The sequence below is a fragment of the Parasteatoda tepidariorum genome, chromosome 3 (genome assembly GCF_043381705.1).
Source record: "Parasteatoda tepidariorum isolate YZ-2023 chromosome 3, CAS_Ptep_4.0, whole genome shotgun sequence".
Lineage (NCBI taxonomy): Eukaryota > Metazoa > Arthropoda > Arachnida > Araneae > Theridiidae > Parasteatoda > Parasteatoda tepidariorum.
Genome location: NC_092206.1, coordinates 46,778,923 through 46,798,373, shown reverse-complemented (window position 1 = coordinate 46,798,373; position 19,451 = coordinate 46,778,923). Strand labels below are relative to the sequence as shown.

The window sequence follows — 19,451 nt, the reverse complement described above, 5'->3', positions numbered from 1 at the left end:
TAATTCAAGCGAATATACCCACATATGAATATTCTCTTGAAATAAGAGAACTTCAACTGTATAATAAAAACTATGCCGAATTCGATAATAAAGTTTCACAATACCATTTCAAGAAAATGTACTGTCACATGTATGTTCCTTTAAAATAAGAGAACTTTAACTGTATAACAAAAACTATGCCGAATTCGATATTAATTACCATACCATTTCAAGAGAATTTATTGTCATATATATATTCACTTGAAATAGGATAACTTTAACCGTATAATAAAAACTATGCTGAATTCGATATTAATATTTTACATCTCCATTATCATATGTATGTTCGTATAAAACACGAAAAAAAATCTTTTTTTTTTTTAAATTTTTGAAAATTGTTAACTTTTTAACCCCCCTTTGCCTATTATAAAACTAAATCTCTTCTGCTTAATTAACTGTTAGAATGTAAACCTGCAATTTGTGATGGAAAGCCTACTTGCAACATAAAATCAGTTAATGGATATGTTCGACTGGAAATTAGCACCAAGTCACNCTACATGGAGTCTTTAGTCTTTATTATTTTCTTATTGATTTAAAATGAAGTCTACATTAAAAAAAAGAGAACTGCCGACAAAAAAATATATTTGTTCAACATTACAATTAAAAAAAAAATTTAAAACTCTATTAATATTGATAAAGAAAAACTATTTAAAGTCCCCCCATACGAAAAGAGGTGGAATTCACTCTTATTAAAGGCAAAAGGGCTTTATTTATATGAAAAGCAAACAACTCTAATCATTGCTGCTAAAATTTTATAATTGATTATATTCGATAACAGGTTTTTTTTTTATTGGCTAATAAACAATTTTAAAATACCTTCAGTATTATTTGAATATAGCAAAAGCATTTGTTATATATACTATCTGAACCTTGGTTCATTCATATTTAAATTTTTACTTTTAACTGTATGAAAATGAAACAATTATTAAACTTTTAGTCTTAACTAGATTAGTACACCGTTTAATGTAACGTTTAATTTTTAATGTAGCGTTTAAATTTTTTAATGTTATTATTAGCTGATATACTATTTTAAAGCACCTTAGATATTATTTCATGGTACCAAAAGTCTCTGTAATATAAACTATATGAATCCCGTTTCTATTTATTTTATTTTTAACAATATGAATAAGAAACAATTGTTTAACATTTTGCTTACGAGACGAAAGTCTCGTAAGTTACTCTTAAGACGAAAATGATTTTTAATAATCAACTGTTTGACAAAGTAATTAGGTAGAACTGGGATAAAATTTAATATTTTATAATTTAATTTTGAAATATATACATTTATAATATTAAGAAATTTAATAACTTATAATCTAAATACATACTACAGAAATATCCCCAAAAATATATTCTGTTATTAGCAATTTATTCTAACTCAATTCTTAATTACTTATTGTTTAGTCAACGTTTATTTATTAAATATTATTATTTTTTGAAATTTGGTTATTATTTACATTTTTAAAAAATCACAAATGTAGCCCTTAAATTACACAGATATTGTCAAAAAACATTTGAAAAACTACTCAAGAATCAAAGATTGATTTATCTAATAATCAATTATAAATGTTTTTTTAATCGTTATTTTGAAAGTGAAATTGTAAATTCCATTTAAAATTGAGTAATGGATAATTTTTAGAAAAATACTGAACTTAGGTGTTGAATTAGAATTTTAATTGATACGCGAGGTAAGCGATTATGCAGATTAATGAATGCTGAAACATTAACTGCGTACAAGAACTGTACCGAATATGATATTAATATTTTGCAACGCCAATGTCCTATATTTATACTCTTGAATAAAAAAAAACTTTAAAAATTTAACAAAAACTATGCAGAATTCGTTATTAATTCAAGCGAATATACCCACATATGAATATTCTCTTGAAATAAGAGAACTTCAACTGTATAACAAAAACTATGCCGAATTCGATATTAATTACCATACCATTTCAAGCGAATTTATTGTCATATGTATATTCACTTGAAATAGGATAACTTTAACCGTATAATAAAAACTATGCTGAATTCGATATTAATATTTTACATCTCCACTATTAGATGTATGTTAGTATAAAAGACGAAAACTAATCTTTCTTTTTTTTAATTTTTGAAACTTGTTAACTTTTTAACCACCCTCTGCCTATTATAAAACTAAATCTCTTCTGCTTAATTAACTATTAGAATGTAAACCTGCAATTTGTCTTTGTGATGGAAAGCCTACTTGCAACATAAAATCAGTTAATGGATATGTTCGACTGGAAATTAGCACCAAGTCACAGAGTAATCTCACGATCGCATCTATGGCGCATCATAGCCTACTCATAAAGAACAAAGAAAGACAATCAATATAATGTTCATCTAGAGTTGCGGGTTGAGTAAACTTTTTTGTTTATTTCCCCAAAACACATGCATTACGTGGAATGAAAGGTTCTTCGAATAGCAATGGGGAATAATTCAGGATATAAATCTGTACATCAAGGTAGAAAGAGAGAAATAAACATGGCACCGTTGTTACAATAATTTTTCTTAAAGGAATGATGATATTTTCAAGGTGTAAAAGGGTTGATTGCTATCTATAGCAAACACACAACTCAATAAAAAATACATAGTTTAATTAAAAAATTTGATTAATTAGAAGGAAGAAAAAAATAGAATAGCTAATAGCTTTTTATTATTTTTATTTTTCCTGCTATGTTTCCGACGCTTACACAATCGGTATCGGAAAATTAAAGACTAAGATAATTTTAGTAATGACAATAATAACTTTTAAAAGATTTAATTAAGATGCTTAAGTACCAAGATTTTATGTCAGCAACAGAAATTTACCTCTGCCATACAATAAAAATATAATTTTTGTGGTGTTTTCTTTTGAATAAAAATCAGTAAAAGTTTGGAAAATTATGTAAATAACAGCTACTGGTATAAATCATTCATTTGTAATTCAATTCCAATTCAAAATACAACAAAAATTATGCTGAATTCGATATTAATATTTTACAATATCGCTTCAAGCGAATATACCGTCACATGTATATTCATTTTGAAATAAGAGAACTTTAACAGTATAGCAGAAACTAAGCCGAATTCGATATTAATATTTTACAACGCCATTATCATAGGTATGTTTGCATTAAATAAGAAAACAAATCCTTTTTTTTCTTTTTTTTTAAACTGGTTAATTTTTTACCACTCTCTAACTAATATAAAACTAAATCACCTCGGCCCGATTGGCTATTAGAGTATAACCCTGCAATTTGTGATGGAAAAAGCGTACTTGCAACATAAAATCAGTTAATGGATATGTTTGATCGGAAATCAGTACCAAGTGTCTCACGATCGCATCTATGGTCCATCTCAGCCTGTTGGCATATATCATGCATTTTCAATTCAATTCCAATTCAAGGATCTTTTTCTCTTAAAAAAATGAGTTTTAGTTTATTGTAGTTCGCAAGTGCTATATTTAAAAAATGCAAGTCTAACAAGTATTTTAGTAGCAATAGCAACCATATTTAACTAAACCATGGAGAAAATGTAATGGTTCATGTATTTAAGCGGAGTATTTTATTGGCCTCTCAAAATAAGTGAAAAATATTATTTTCAGCATTTTAATAATTTATGGTTATAAAATACAGCATGAAACACCGTTTTTATTTCTTTTTTTTTTCCGTGTCAAAGGTAAAAACGTCCGAACAACAAATGTTCAAATTTGCACTTATTTGAAGTTATTTAGATCAATAATAAACATTTATTCATCACTGAATTTTCCTTAATTTACAAAATCGATTATTGTTAAATTTTTTAATATGATTTGAACCTGTGTATGAATATGAACTGAATAAAAATGACTACTTTTCTGGGGGTTTAATATTTCAGGGCAAATATAATTCCGACAATCTAACAGATTTTTCAGTAACTATTAAGATCTTTTTTTATAATTAAAAAATACCAATATACATGTTTACTTGAAATAAGAGAGTCAGTAAATATATAAAAGGAACACCAGTGTCCCATCTACATCAAAGAGTTAACTGTCTGCATCAATATACGTTCTGTTAAAAATTAAACATAAAAACTTACTTTCTCGGAATAAATATACCTTTTATTCCACAGATATGGATTTATAACTATTAAAAAAAGGGAAGAGCCACAATTCTCTCTCGCTCCTTTTTTTTTTTNTGTTCTTTTTTTTTATAACCGTCGTTGAACAACTGACCCAATTTTGGGTTTACGACTACCAATGTTCAACTCCATAGCCTTGTAATTTTGATTTCAAACCAGAAGACAAGGGAGCTCCAGGATCAGTACCCCAGAGGTACTTATTTGTTATGGGAACATGGAGGACTTTGTTATCCGACAAATTTAACGTGCATCAGTCACCATTTGCTACATGGAGTCTTTAGTCTGCGGGGATCGAACCCACGATATCTTCGACATGGGCCCAGTGCCCTGCCAACCAGGCTGTTCCGGCCTAAGAGCAGCAATTTGGAAAATGTAGTTCCAATAGTTTGATGACGAGAGCAGTAGAAAGTTTAGGCTCCTAAATATTAATATCTCTAAATATAAATATCTATCGCGATTTGAAATCACTCGCTTGATGTTTCAGTTTTCAATTGTTTGTTGAATAAGAAATTTCTTCGAATTTTTAAGAATTTAAGCTTTTGTATCTTTTTTTAATTAGATAAATACATAGCTAGACTAGGGGACCCTCCTCAGCTCACGGTGCGAGGCAATCTTTACTCAATTGCTTTCGCAATTACTTCGCTCGCTCACCAAAATGTATTTCTGAAACGAAATAAAAATGAACCATAATTTCTTCCATCAATGTTAATATTCCTTAAATTAATAAATGAATTGTCGAAAAACCATTTTTTTTTTAAATTTAAAAGATTCGGTAATTTTGAAATAATTTTTTAAGAGTGCAATCATTCCCATAACATAATGCTAAGCCTAAAAGGTAAGCCTAACTTCTGAGGGAGCTAGCGAATTTGGCGGGCTTTTCTTGTGCTTAGGGGGCACCATAAAGTGCCAATGGAAAAAAAAAACATTATTAGTAGAAATATTTTTCACTAATTTTCTCTGATTATAAGGTTTTACAGAAGATCATGGTTTAAAATAAATTGCTATTGTATTCTATTTATTTCAATCTCTAGAAAGGAAAAAGGTGGCGACTTCTGTTGTTGCAAAAAAAGTGGGAGGGCTAATAAAAGAGAGGTTCCTTGATTGGCATATTCTTTTAAGCCAATTACATGATTACGAGAAACATCGGTTACTACTTTTCCGCGTACACTGGAAAATTGAATATTCATAACTTAAACAGATTGAAACAAAGCCACGCGACTCTATCTCGACTCAGTATGTTTTTCGTTTATTTCATATTAAGGAAGACTAGGTTCGATTTTAAAAGTATTCATGTTTTTTAAGTTTTAATAATGCAACGAGGCTAGAAAAAGAAGCAAGAACCCTCAGAGATTCTTTGAAGACTTAACGACTGACGTAAAAAGTAAGTATAAGTTAGTTTAATTTGTGTTCCTCCTTCCCATTTATAGATTATTGAATGTTGCAATATTTTGGGATTTTCACTTATCATAGAGTAAGTTCTTTAATTAATTGATTTTAAATAGATTATTTCAACAGACGATTACGTATGTTTGTCAATGGAAAAATTTCTTTAGTTTCAAAATTAATGTGGAAAAAGTAGACATATTTTGTAATGTAATAAGAATTTAATTTTATTTTCGGCGAAATAAATAATTTGTTTTTAGGAGAAATCTGGTGTTCAACTAGTGTTAAAATCGCCAAATTTTACATACTGTGAGCGAAATAAGAAGAGAACGCTCAGAATAACTTTTGACCTAATCTAATGATCGCATTTTCGCATACTCAAAGTTCGAGGACTAAATCTTAAATATGTTAATTAATGCTGACGACAGTTAAAGTTAAGAAATCAGGCACAAAAAAGCACTTTCTCATAAACATATTTTTTAATTTTTTCTACAGATTTGGTATTCTGACCATTGAAATATGTTAGCCACAATCAAGAAAATACTGCCCCAATAATTTATACAGGAAAGCTTTTAAACGTTTGAACCCCTTCATGTTAATTTCACTTTTTTGCTTGTTTCGCTACATCTCGCGAAATTGATAAGTGAACCTAAAAGGTTTTTAAACGCAATTATAAAATTCTCTTATTCGAATATAATTCCACGTAAAATAATAATTATTATTATATATTTCATCTAATGAAGGGAATTTATAATTCAAGGTTACTACATTGTTAAGTATGTAATTTTAAATTAAAAATACGAAATTAAAATTAAATTGGTGGACAAGTTTTCGCGAAATCAAGTTTTAAATATACAACTTTTATGATTGATTAATTGAATAACTATTCGATCTATATCGTTCAAATTTTGCACATTGTTATTTGAAATTACATACATTAAAATGGTGTGAAAATTTTTACACATTAACAACTAAGAAATTTTTTGTCTACTATTAGATAAAATAATTATAAAAATTGTTCATAAATAAAATTACCTTTGGATTAACGAATTTTATAACAATATACAAAGATCTTTTGATTTGTTTAAAAATTTCTCGAGATTTAGCGGAATGCGCAAAAGGTGAAATTTACGGAGTCCAAACTTTCGACAGCTCTCTTACTTAAACTATTGAGACCATATTTTCCAGATTGCGATTAGCTTAACATTTATATTTTAAGGATTAGAATTTCATATCAGCAGAAATAAGGTAGGTTTATCAGAGAAAGTACATTTTTGTGTCTGATTTCGTAATTTATTGTATAAAATAAAATATCTTCTGAATTAGTAAACTAACACACTTAAGATTTGGCCCACTAACCCATTGAGTCCTAATGCGGGAACATCCGATTATTTAATGAAAAGAGTCCACTTTTGCGGGAGTGAGCACGCCCTTTCTCCGAAAATATCGAATCAATTTTCAAATTCTCTCTATTTTTTATTTATTTTTTTTTTTCATTATGTTATGGTTCGCAATTTTATAAGTTTTTACATTTCAAAAATATTGAATTCATCAGTTGTAGTTTTTTTCCTCTGTTTTTATAATTAAATTTTTATTTGCATTCCTTTGACAAAAAAATTTCAAATTCTACATTATTTTTAAAGCTAACTTTGCATTAATATTTTGAATATAATTAAAACCAGTTTAGCATAAATTGAAAAAAATTTAACACATAGTTAGCAAGTTTAAAAAGCTTATATTTTCTCCATAATTTAATAGGTTTAATTTTATAACCTTTCTTTTTATAACTTTATATTTTAATAACTTTCTAAATTACTTTACTGTAGTGATGCTTTCTGTATTCCTGTATTTTCTTTAATGAAAAAGCATAGGGAATAGATTAAAACAAAAGTAGCTGCAATATTGTGCTGAAATGAAAATTAATAACCAGTTTTAGTTAAATATAATATATTGTTTACATACATAAAACAACATATAATTTAAATGCATAAGCTTAATGCATTAAAACATTTCTAATCCTTTTTTAAAATCATAATTGAACAGTATTAAACTTCTCAAAATAATATTAGATTATTTATGTACATACATCAATGATCCTGTTCTCAAAAAATAATAGTTAAATTGTTAAGTTATTTTAACTATTAATTTAAAAATTGGTCTATATCAATGCAAATAATTGATAACAATTGTTTTTTAAATTTAGCTAATTTAAAATCTTTTATTAGAGTGAGGAAAGACAACTTTTCTATTTGATTATAACTAAATTTCACCTTGCTTGCATGTGGTCTTTTTATAATAACCATTTTATAATATTTGCGTTTAAAACCTTGCTGTGCTGTGGTCTGACCGACAGGCAAACAACAATCGTTTTGTTACGGCCAACAGATTATGTAAGCAAAATATAAACAAATAAAACTGATAGATCTTTTCGTTAAGATCCTTCTCTCACTATTTGTTAATTTTCAATAAAACTAGTGTGCAATACAAGCATATTGTGCATTATAAAGCAATCGCTCTATCAGTCTATGACTTGAATACAAAATTCACTTTCTATTGTTAATTTTCACAGAAGAGAAATCAAAATGAAGTAACATAAAATTATTCAATTATAAAGTTAACTTATAATTAATTCAGAACTTTAACTGTACAACATATTAAATGGGTCGAATATTTTTTGATTGATTTTTAATAAATAAATTGAGTGTAATTAATAATTGATTGAAATAAAAATTTTATTTCGCATTATAATGTAAAATAAAATTTTAAACGCTACGTTTTTCAAGTGAGTGAGAAAAAAAAATAAAGCATTCGATTTTGCCACTCCTAAAACAAAACAAAAAAAAACGTTGGACGCATCACTTTTTTAAAGAGGGGGGAGAGGAGGGTAATTATCACCAACTTTAATTCCCCTCTCTCTCTCTCTCCGTCTCTAGAAAGTGATGCGCCTATGTTTTTCGCTTTAGGTGTAGCAAAAATAAAATTATTTTTTTCTTTTAAGTCCACCTAAATATTCATAGCTCTTGACATTTTTATTTTAAATCTTATTTTTTCTAGTTTTGGACCTATTAATGTTAGAAAAAGGTCAAAATTTTAATTGCCAATAAAAATGGAGATAAATTTTATTTTTCAATTTTTAAAAAACAAATGTAACTTGAATTGTCATCAGACACAGTTGAAATTTGAGAATTTTACTAATAAGGCGAAAAACGAATCGTTTAACGAAAAATTTTTACTGATAAAATGACGATAAACTTAGCTTTCAGTGGTTCGGAAGCAATAAAATGGTAATAAACTCTCATCGTTGTGGTCAGAAAACGACTTGTATTCACAATAAGCACGAAGCTCAAGTAAAGATTTGAGTACTCTAGCTAGTTGGAAAGCAGTTGAAATATCAATTGCATGTTACCATCGTTACAAACACGAAAGCGAGCTAATTAAGTTAAAGATAATAATAAACGCTGTAGGTAATAAGAAAACTTCTATAAATTCACGGAGAATTGTCACAGGTTTCCCAACACTCACAGAGTTGGGGAAAAAAGTTATTTGTTATTTTTATTGATTATTAATTCCGTTTTTATTCAGTATTTTAGTAATTAAGTAGCTATGTATGATATTTAGAGTACTAAATATCACAATTGAAAAATGCGAAAGTTGTATTTTTCATAAAAGTATAATTTTCATAGAAAACTAAAAATTTCATACGAAACTAAAGATTTTATATGATCATAAAAAGATGATTGTCGAATTATCTGCAAATTATCTGTCGAATTATTTGGCAAAAGAGCTTAAAGCCTTGCTCATTCAAATGCATTGGCGGAAAAGAAGATGTGAGAAATAATAATGAATAAAATCAAAACATTTAGCGAACATGTAACGGTTTTTGAATTCTATGCTAATGTGTAATGCAGCTGTAGATGGAATTTCTAAAAATAGATTTCATTCTGCGTTCAATTCCAGGTTGTGGTATAAAAAGATACTGGTTATATTAATGATTTTTATTTATTAAAAAAGGATTGAATAAGATAATAATTTAGTTTTTAAATGTTAGAAATGTGTTATGCAAATTTTAGCATGATAATAACACTGAGGGGTTCAAACTTTCAACCAAATTATTGTAACCATATTTTCCAGATTGAGGGCTAAGAATTTGAAACTGTTGGGGAAAAAAAAGTGCGTTCATTCAGTAAAGGTAGGTTTCAGTCTGTCATTTCGTAACTCTCTATATATCGTTTGCACTAATTTAATAGCATGAATCGCATGCAGTGTGAAAGTTCCTCTCAAGAATTATTTCACCGTTTGAACAGTAGTTGTTCTATTCATTTTCTGTTCCACAGTAGAATGAGGCACGGTACCCGACAGAACACAAAAGTCAAACATCACTACCCAGTAGCAAAATAACTTAGAAACTCATTGGGCCAATATTGTCACCAATCTTGTCCCAGCAAGGTTTTAAAGGGCCATTATTTTGCCAATATTAGACCAATATAGAAATGTTCGATTCCCTTATTTACTCAATATCTGTCCTATACAGGTTTGTTAAGTTCACCCGATATTTTAAAGCCGTTATTCAGACTATATCGGTTCGATATAGAAGTATCAGACTCTACAGCCGTTATTCAGTCAATATAGGCCATATATAGAATTATACGATTCACCCGATATTTTAAGGACAGAATTCATCCGAAGTAGACCGTATTTAAAATTGGTCGATTAACACGATATTTTAAAACGTAAAAGGTAAAATATTAAAAGCTTTTCTCTAAATGATGTTTTCAAATATCATGGGTGGATAGCCATCAATATAACTTTAGTGCTACGTTTACAATAAAATTAAAACATGCTGTGCTCTTAGTAACTCGATTTTCTACTATCAGAACTTGTCATTTTAACCAAGGTAAATGTTTTACTTTATAACCGCCGTTGAACAGCTGGCCCAATTCTGGGTTTACGACTACCAATGTTCAACTCCGTAGATTTGTGATTTTGAACCTAATCCAGAAGACAACGGAACTCCTTGATCAAATATTGGTAGAAATTGGCCTTCCTGGAGGACTTTTTGATGGAACTAACCCGCATTTGCGTTCCATGGAGAGGAAAACCTCCCATGGTTAGCCTGAGGGTCAGGGGACTCTAACCCATGATACGTCTACCACTGAGTATATTTCATGCCAGCTCGCACTCGGTACGACCCGGTGGAGGAATTCGTATCGACCAACCATTGTTGGGATTCGAACCCGGTTTACCTCATTGGAAGGGGAACGTTCTATCCCCTGAACCACCACGGCTCTTAGAGTTTTAAGACAGCCTTTACGCAGTGAGTTTCTTATTTCATAATAAATAATCTAAACAAAAATTTTCTTTCAACCCTGTACAAATTTACCAAAATTTTATATGAATTATCACAAGTTTAATAGACAAACATATACTAGATAAATATTTCTTTTCAAAAGGTGAATGTTTATACTGTACTTGGATTATTGTGAAATAAACAAAAATGTCTTATGATCAAAAAAGAAAAATCAGATTTGTTTGTATTGAAAATCACTTAAATAAAGAACTAGATATAGAAATGGATATTATTAAAATATTTTAAGTCTTTCCAGGTTCAACAGATGCAAATACAAAACTAGTCCTTAATTACAAGTCTATAATGGTCTTATAGATTTCTAGACAATTGTCTTACATTGTATTTCGATATTGGACCGAGATGGAGGTGTATAATTTTGTAATAATAGGTCCTAGAAAGGCTTTAAATTCTGGCCAAATATTTATTTTTATGCAGGACCTTCAGGTTTACAATATAGGGCCACTATTGGGGTGTCTAAATTTTTAGTATTGGTCCTCAAATCGTTTTGAACATAAGACCAATAATAATTTCTATATAGGAACCATATAAGATTACGGTACAGAGCCTACAAAAATGCAGAGCTACAACTATAACTTTTAAATTTCAGTTCCCTAGTATTTAAAATATTTTAACTTGATTATATCTTGAGTTACCTATTAATACATGAAGGTTGACATATTCAGTAACTTAGCCCTACAAAAGTTGTTCGTAGACAGGCTTGTTTTGATAAATACTCTAGATATGTAACTTTCGCACGTGAACTGAGCACGTGTATCGCGACAGAAACAACACCTCGATAGTACTTTGATAGATGAAACACAGTAAACAATTGACATGCAATTTGAGACAGTGACATTGACCTCATCTTGCTGCTGCTACTCAGTCTAGATCTGACACAACGGGGTCCTTTAGCCTAGTCCCACATGGACGTGATCTGAACACGCGTGCCTCAAACAACAACCTCCAATCCAATATTAGGATGACTATATTTTGTAATATTGGTCCTAAAATGACTTTCAATACCCAAGTAGCACAGGGACCGACATCTACATCGACCGACATTGTCAATATTGGCGAAAATCGACATTGTGTGTACGATATTGTACGATTCCCGTCGATTTCACATTAAAAGCCTGTTTGTAAAACTTTTCATTTTAAACTTTATTGTGTTCTTAAATCAAAATTAATCATTTAAGAGCCGAAAAATGACGTCAAATTGTTATAATTCCAAAAAATAAATTTAAAATATTAATTTAGAGCTACCCGAAATGCTGAGAGATATCGATCGACGTTCCCCAACGTTTTTACAATATCGAACAATATTGTTTCGCGATATTGAATATACTTTATAAAAGGGGTCTATTTTTATATAGTACAACGTTTTGCTACGATATTGTACAATGTTCAAAGCTAAGTTTTTACGATATCGTTTTTGTGAATTGTGCTACTTGGGTAATGGACCAATATTAATTTCTATGTAGGACCCTTATAGACTTAAAATGTTGGGTAAACATAGGGATGTCTAGATTTTTCAATATTACTCCTAGATAGAAATGAATCTTGTTCCAATATTGAAAGTCATTCTAGGACCAATATTGAAAAATCTAGACATCCCAAAATAGGTCCCTTGCCCTTGGTGCTTGTTCTTATGGGACCCCATATTAGCCAATTTTGAGCCCATCTGGGGCCAATGTAAAATTGTTGCTAGGGTAGCTACAATGAGTAAGCGATTAGTTGATCACTTTATCAGCATGCGCAGGATTAAGGGTGCGCGGTATCCGTCTTCGATAAACTCCTCAATCATAAAGTGCTTGACTTGGCGTGCAGGTTGTCGGGCTACCAAAGCGGAGGAGCCCTACCTTCTACAGAAGATCAAAATTTTGATTGCACTTCTTGGATCATCCTTAAGTAATGCTTTCCACATAGTAGCCAATAGCCATTGCGTAGCTCTACTGCGTACCTACTTATCTACTTACTTTCACTACATATCAACAACTCCTTGAAGAACCAGGTTCACTTAATACAATTTTTTTGAATGCGAAAGATAAACGGATTGGTGGAATATATTTACCCTTGACAAATTTACCAATCAGGTTCCGGGATTTGCTGCACCTCAGATTGGAGTCGCGAAAATAGAACTTGATTTGTAAAATATTTTTTCCCCGCTAAAAACTGACCAATCAAGTTCCCTTTTTCACTCTACGGCAATCGGATGTACAGCAACCGCATTCAGGGAGAATGCTTCCTTACATCAAAAAATATTTAGCTTCATTCCGTTCTGCTACCCCTTTATGCTCCTTATTTCCATAGAGATGTTTTTTTCTGGTCACAATGAAAATTTTTATTTTCTGTCCTGTCACTTTGGTTATACATTTATTTTATTTTACCGTTAAAACAACAAATAAATTTAGTGCTAACTGTCACCTCTTAAATGTTATTTAACAAGAAAAAATATTACAAAACAACACAAACTCAACAAATGCTTCATTCAACTCAAGATAACTAACTTAAACATAACTAATGCCTAGAATATCATGCCTAGTAGGGAGTTGGGCCAATGTCCGAGAATAGTGAGTTCGATCCCCGCTTATCGAAGACTCGTGAACAAAATGGTGACTTGGTGCATGCTAAATCTGTCTGAGTTACAAAGTCCTCCAAGTTCACATAACAAATCAATATCTCTAAGGGTGCTGGAGCAGTAAATTGATCATGCTTTAGTTCAGGTTAAAATTATGATCCACGGATGGATGGTGTGTGAATGTGTCATCCCTTGTAAAATGGGATGTAATGCATGTATGTTGTCTCCGGATCATCCTCAGGGATGTTTCCCAAACCTTCGCCAATAGCCCATTGTGCAGCTCTGGTGCGACGAACGATATGAAAATTTTTGAGCCAGTGTGGGATGTTCTGAACTTCGTATGCGCAATGAAGGGTCCCGCAGTGAACTGATCGTTAAGATTCGGTTCCCAGCAGATCACCGAAGTCAAGCATCACTGGCTACGGTCAGTGTGTGGTTGGGTGAACACTTGGATCAGTCTGCGTAGGTACCGAGGGTGTGCGGTATTGGTCCTCGTCCTCGTTAAACTGTGCTACCGTAAAGCGCTCGACTTCGCGCGCAGGTCGTCGGGCTACCGAAGCGGGGGTGCCATCCCCTCTGCAGAGGATCAAAATTGTGATGGCATGTCTTCGGATCATCCTCCGGATGTTTCCCAGACCGTCGCCAATAGCCCATTGTGCAGCTCTAGTGCGACGTAAATTAACAACAGCAACAACGCAGTGAAGGATTTTTTGTTGATTTTGCTGCTTTCTGACGTTGAAGGCAGAAACTGTAACTGTTTTAAAATTTAACTTTTCAGCAATCAGTTATTGTACAGAAATAGGCAGTCAAAAACTCCTATGCTAAACAACTATTTTCAATCGTGAGTAAATTTGAAATACTATTTATTTTTCAAACTGTTTTATGTAATCTATGAAATTTTATCTGTATTTAGCTTTTTTAATTCTTAACTTTCATTATTTGTGTTAATGCTCTTGAAAATGAACCATCTGCAGTTTTCTGTAACTTAATTTCTAATTGTCAATTTCTGAAGTAAGTATGCACCCGAATAATAATCTTATCGGAATAACATTACCGATCAGTAATTAAGAGAAATTTATTACTGCAAGCAGGGCTCCATCGGGTCAGGTGAAACCTGGAATTGTCAGGGAATTTTATTTTAACTCTAAAAATCAGGGAATAGTCTGAGTAAAAAAATTTTTTTTTACAAAAAACATGGCATATTCCTATAGCATACCTGGAAAATAACCAGTTTTAGGATTATCGATGGTAAGAGTAATAAGTTATTGAGATTCGACTTAAATAGTTCTAACATCTATTACAGTTATCTTATAAAATTCCACTTTTTAGTGAAACTTTTCCATGTCATTCTCATTTAATTATATTTTTTTTGCTCATAAAATCTAATATTTGACATTACAAAATTTTCTGATAGAAAATTGCATGATACAGATAAAATATGGTACGGATTTTCATTGAAATTGCCTGGAAAGTTGGAATTTTTTTCTGAAATTGAGGGGGAACCTTGAATAAAGTGAAGCAGCTATTTTAATACAATTAATGCTTCATGAAACTATCTTACTTATGATGGCTTTAAAAAATTATTTATTTTTTGTGTGATTTTTTTGATTGCTACTTTTAATAGTAGCTACTCGTTTTAACAAAGGGAATATTTCCGTATTGTGATCTGTCGCAGCAACTGCAATTGCCAAGGTGCCAAATAGATTTTAAACTTGCAAATTTTTTAAAAAATACCATGTAGATGTTTGCCCGGGGGTGGCTACGAGTTATACGTTTCGAATTGGTCCCTTTCAGTGATGTTTTTTTTAGTTTCTCGACTTGGCGTTTCCAAGAATTGGCGATTATTCTGTCACTGATCACGATACGGTAATCTCCCCATGACAAATTACTAATAAATATTTTACAGTGCCATTGGAATTGTTTTTTTTTTACTTGCTAACTCATCTTTTAATAACCAAATCTTTATGTAACACTAAATATTTATAAAACTTCTAAAATTTAAAAATCTACTGAAGATTCTACTTTCCCTTTCTTAATATTAAGTTGATACATAATTTATATGACACTCGGTGGCTGAGTGGTAGCGTTTCGCGCTTCCGTGTCACAGGTCCTGGGTTCGGTCCTCTGGCCGGGCAAGGTTCACTCAGCCTGTCATCCCTTCAGTGGGTCGATAAATGAATACCAAGCATGCTGCCGAATAACTGGAACATCTGCTCCTGCACCCCAGAGCCCAAGGTCATGAAAACTGAGATGGGCACAGTAGGCCTTGGCCCTCAAGGGCTATCGTACCACTGAGTTTAGTTTAGTTGCATAATTTGTATTAAAATAGTTGAAAATGGAATTAAAATAGTTCTGTAAGCTTTACAAAATGTCAAAAAATAAACTATTTTAAAGTATTATATTTTCCAATCAAAAAGTTATCATAGAAATTCAATGTAGGTACATGTGTTGACTTTTGTAACTGACTTAAGAAAATACTCTTTCTTGTGTAAACTTATTTTTTAAGAATTAATTAAAGACAAACTTAAAAAAAATGTTCATGTTCCATTAAATATTTTCAAATTTTTAATTTTTTTTCAATGAATAAAAATAGGATTATTAAAATTATTGTAGAGAAATGCTTAGAGTTTTTAAAAATATTGCCCCCTTCCCAATAGTGCAAAAAAAATTTTTTAGCTCAAATTTTTTTTTCAGAGGATATTGCATGGAAGATAAATCAAATTCTGGACCTGCTGGGATATCAGGTTTTTTATTAATAATCAATTTAATATTCTTTAATACGATACAATTGGTATCAATATTAACCATCCTAGATTAAAGTATAAAGTACTGCAAATAATATACTAGATAAGCTTAAAGTCTCAAAAAGTTTAAAAAAAAATAATTTCAATTTTCTAAGATTCAGAAACTATATTTAAAGAGTTTACGTTTTAGACAGTGATGTATTAGTTTACTAAGAGCAAAAATATTCTGATGTGCAGCCCTACCAAATAGCTCAACTGTAACACTAATAGTACCACCTTTAGGACACCTATATCTAAAGCTTAGGGCTGGTAGGCTCTCCAATTTGTAGGATGAAAAACTGAAAGAAGTTCAAATGATTTTGTGTTCATTGACCAAAAGGAAATAGCATACCAAATATATAACATTGTTTCAAAAAATCTAGCTATGTGAGCATGCTTTACTATTCACAAAAAGAAAAAAAAACAGACATTTCAAACTTTTATTGTAACACTTAAAATTTGCTTGCTGAAAATTAAAGCTAGTGCTTGCTTAATCAACATAACTAATCTCACCTGCTTTATTTTTATTTTCAAACTCCTAGTTTTAATGACTGTGTTATTTCTCTTCAATAAAATAAGAAATTTTAAAAGTTGTAATTTTTTACTGAAGAGAAATTATTTTCATTTTTAAATTTTCAAAAATTCCTTGAACTATATTTGTTATGGGCATGGTTAATTAGCATAATTAATTATGAATATTGGTTAATTAACATTTTCTGTTAAAAAGTAAAATTGTGTAAAAATTTCATGTTCTGATTGTTTTTGAAACAGGCAATAATCATCAGGACTTGAAAATCCAAAATTGAAATTTTTGTCAACTTAAATAAGTTTGAAACAATAATTAAAATTTTTTCTCGTAAGTTATAAAATATTTGCTTATTTTTAGCCTAGGAGAGTCACAGATATATTTTCAATTATTGCATCTAGCTTTCAGATTATTGCGTATTCCTAATATTTACAATATAGTTCTGTGTGAGTTTTAAAAGTAATTTTAGTTTAAATATTTCTTAGAGGACGTCTATTTTGAAAAGCTGCAAACCATTACATGCAAAACTGAAATTTAGATTTTTCTGCTGTCAAAATATCTATATGGCTGCTCTTTTGTTGTTATAAACTTTTTCTCAGTATTACAAACATTTTACATGGTTATAAGTTTTTCAATTTAATAATATCTAGGTTTATATGAAATTGATACAAAATTTATAACCATTAAATTTAACTGATAAAATCAGTAATTTATTTGCCATAATGCTCAATTTTAATGCTATAATAATATTTTTATTGCTATAAATACTAATTGATTATTTATATTGTTATCAGTTTCCATTGAAAATAAAACTTCAATTAATAAATTGGATGTCTAATAAACTTATTAGATAATTGAGAAAAATGTATTACTTTTAGGGTACAAAAGAAAATGTGTAAAATATTTTAGTTTTAACCAACCGTAAAATATTTAGTTTTTAGTTATGTCAAATTTTCTCTGTTGCATTTATGGCATAAAATGTTTTTGTTGTTGTTTATTTTCAATTTGATTTACAGGGGTCTGTCCAGACATTTTGTGAAAGGTCCGTTTTTCGTGAAATTGTGAAAAAATTACTCACATTCTTTCAACTAGGGTCCGCTTTTATGAATGCGTGCAAATAGGGTCCGTTATTGCAAAAAAAAAACTTTTTCAAAGAGTTTTTAAATTGTAAAGACATACAAGATTATGCTCAACACTGTAAAATTATAATTAAAAAAATTAAATTTTAAAAAATAAACAACAATTGCTGCTTCTAAATTAGAGATGCAACATACAAATATTTGATATTTAGCCTATACTGCTGAAAGCAGAATATTAATTTCGGACGAATGATGGAAGAATCGTCTGCTGAAGACAAAACTAAATTCGTTTACATCCATCTTTCTTGTTTTCTGCCCTGGAAAGGGTTTATTCGATTAATAAAATAATAATGAAGATAAAGAAATTTGTGAAGGGTCCGATTAAAAGAAAGATCATTTTGTGAAGGGTCCGTTTTTGAGTTAAAATATTTTGTGAAGGGTCCGCTTTTATGAAAAGATATTTTGTGAAGGGTCCGTTAACGGACCCAAATTTCTTCTAAACAGACCCCTGATTTATATGCCAGATTTTTATCATACTTATATTCTTATATTGTTTGCTACCTTATTGCTCCTACATTTGAAATGCACCAAAATACATGATGTATAAGATAATATCAAATTCGATCCGTGTTAAACTTAACTTTTATGTTTGTTTTTAGATTTATCTTTAAATCTTGTGTGAAATTGATTTATCTAACAATGTGGAATGATTTGAACCTTACCAGGCCACTACAAGATATTTGTGAATATTCTTATAACAGCAAGAAAGATGCTGCCTTAATTGGTAAGATATTATATTTTCTGGCTGAACACTTATGTCTCTTTCAAATAATATTTTTTCTTAGCTAAATCACTTTTCTGTGTATGCAACAGTACAGTGCTATGTGCATATGCCATAATACAAGAGCAATCTATTGTAATTTTATGTAATCTTGTAATTTTATGTAATGTCCCAGTCTTGTGGCAGAATTTTTTTGGACTTTTTGCAACAAACCTCTCTAGTAATATCTTTCTGCAAGATACTTTTAATGATAACAAATATACATGTTTCGAATTTAAAATAACAAAAATGTTGTGTTTGCAAAAGAAAAGAAAAAGAATTGATAAAATAAAATTGTATCTAATTTTTTTTCAATTGAATATGTAATATTCTTTTTATTCCAATATTATTGGCAATATTCTCACATTTAGTAGGCGAAAAATACACTAATTATTTCCTTTTAAGCATTTTGTCATCATCACATTAAAAAAAATAAATAAATAAAAAATCGTGAAATTCGTAGCATTAACTATTAAAAAAGGCTCCACAGTGAAATCACGTGGATTGAACTCTTCAAAAAGGAGTTACTAAATGTGTGTTTCGGTTCAAGATTTGGTTGTTGTTATAAACAAGTATTAAAAATATCAGATTTTAAACCTATGTGGAAATCTATAACAATAATTGCCAAAAAAAAAAAAATCTATAGAATCATTGTGAAGCTCATATTAATATTCAAATGCTCGATTCAAATTCCCCATATTGTCAGAAATATATATCTGTATTTTTAAAAACATAAAATCAACATCAATAACTCTAAAAAAAAAAAAAAAAAAA

The 19,451-nt window shown here is 30.0% G+C and overlaps 1 protein-coding gene across 6 annotated transcripts in view; it reads left to right on the top strand.

Annotated features, from left to right (window-relative positions):
• Positions 1 to 14,182: 14,182 nt before the first annotated feature.
• The window catches only part of LOC107450158 (nucleolus and neural progenitor protein), a 28,847-nt gene continuing 23,578 nt past the window's right edge, over positions 14,183 to 19,451 (top strand). For 2 of the 6 annotated variants that reach the window (XM_071178551.1, XM_071178546.1), the window contains exons 1-2: positions 14,183 to 14,310; positions 18,517 to 18,641. In XM_071178551.1, the coding sequence (XP_071034652.1) occupies positions 14,288 to 14,310; positions 18,517 to 18,641 (148 nt within the window). In that variant the 5' untranslated portion in view covers positions 14,183 to 14,287. Of the gene's footprint in view, positions 14,718 to 16,163; positions 16,214 to 18,516; positions 18,642 to 19,451 lie in introns of all 6 variants that reach the window. The other 4 variants (XM_071178548.1, XM_071178549.1, XM_071178547.1 and 1 more) reach the window with 4 other exon arrangements.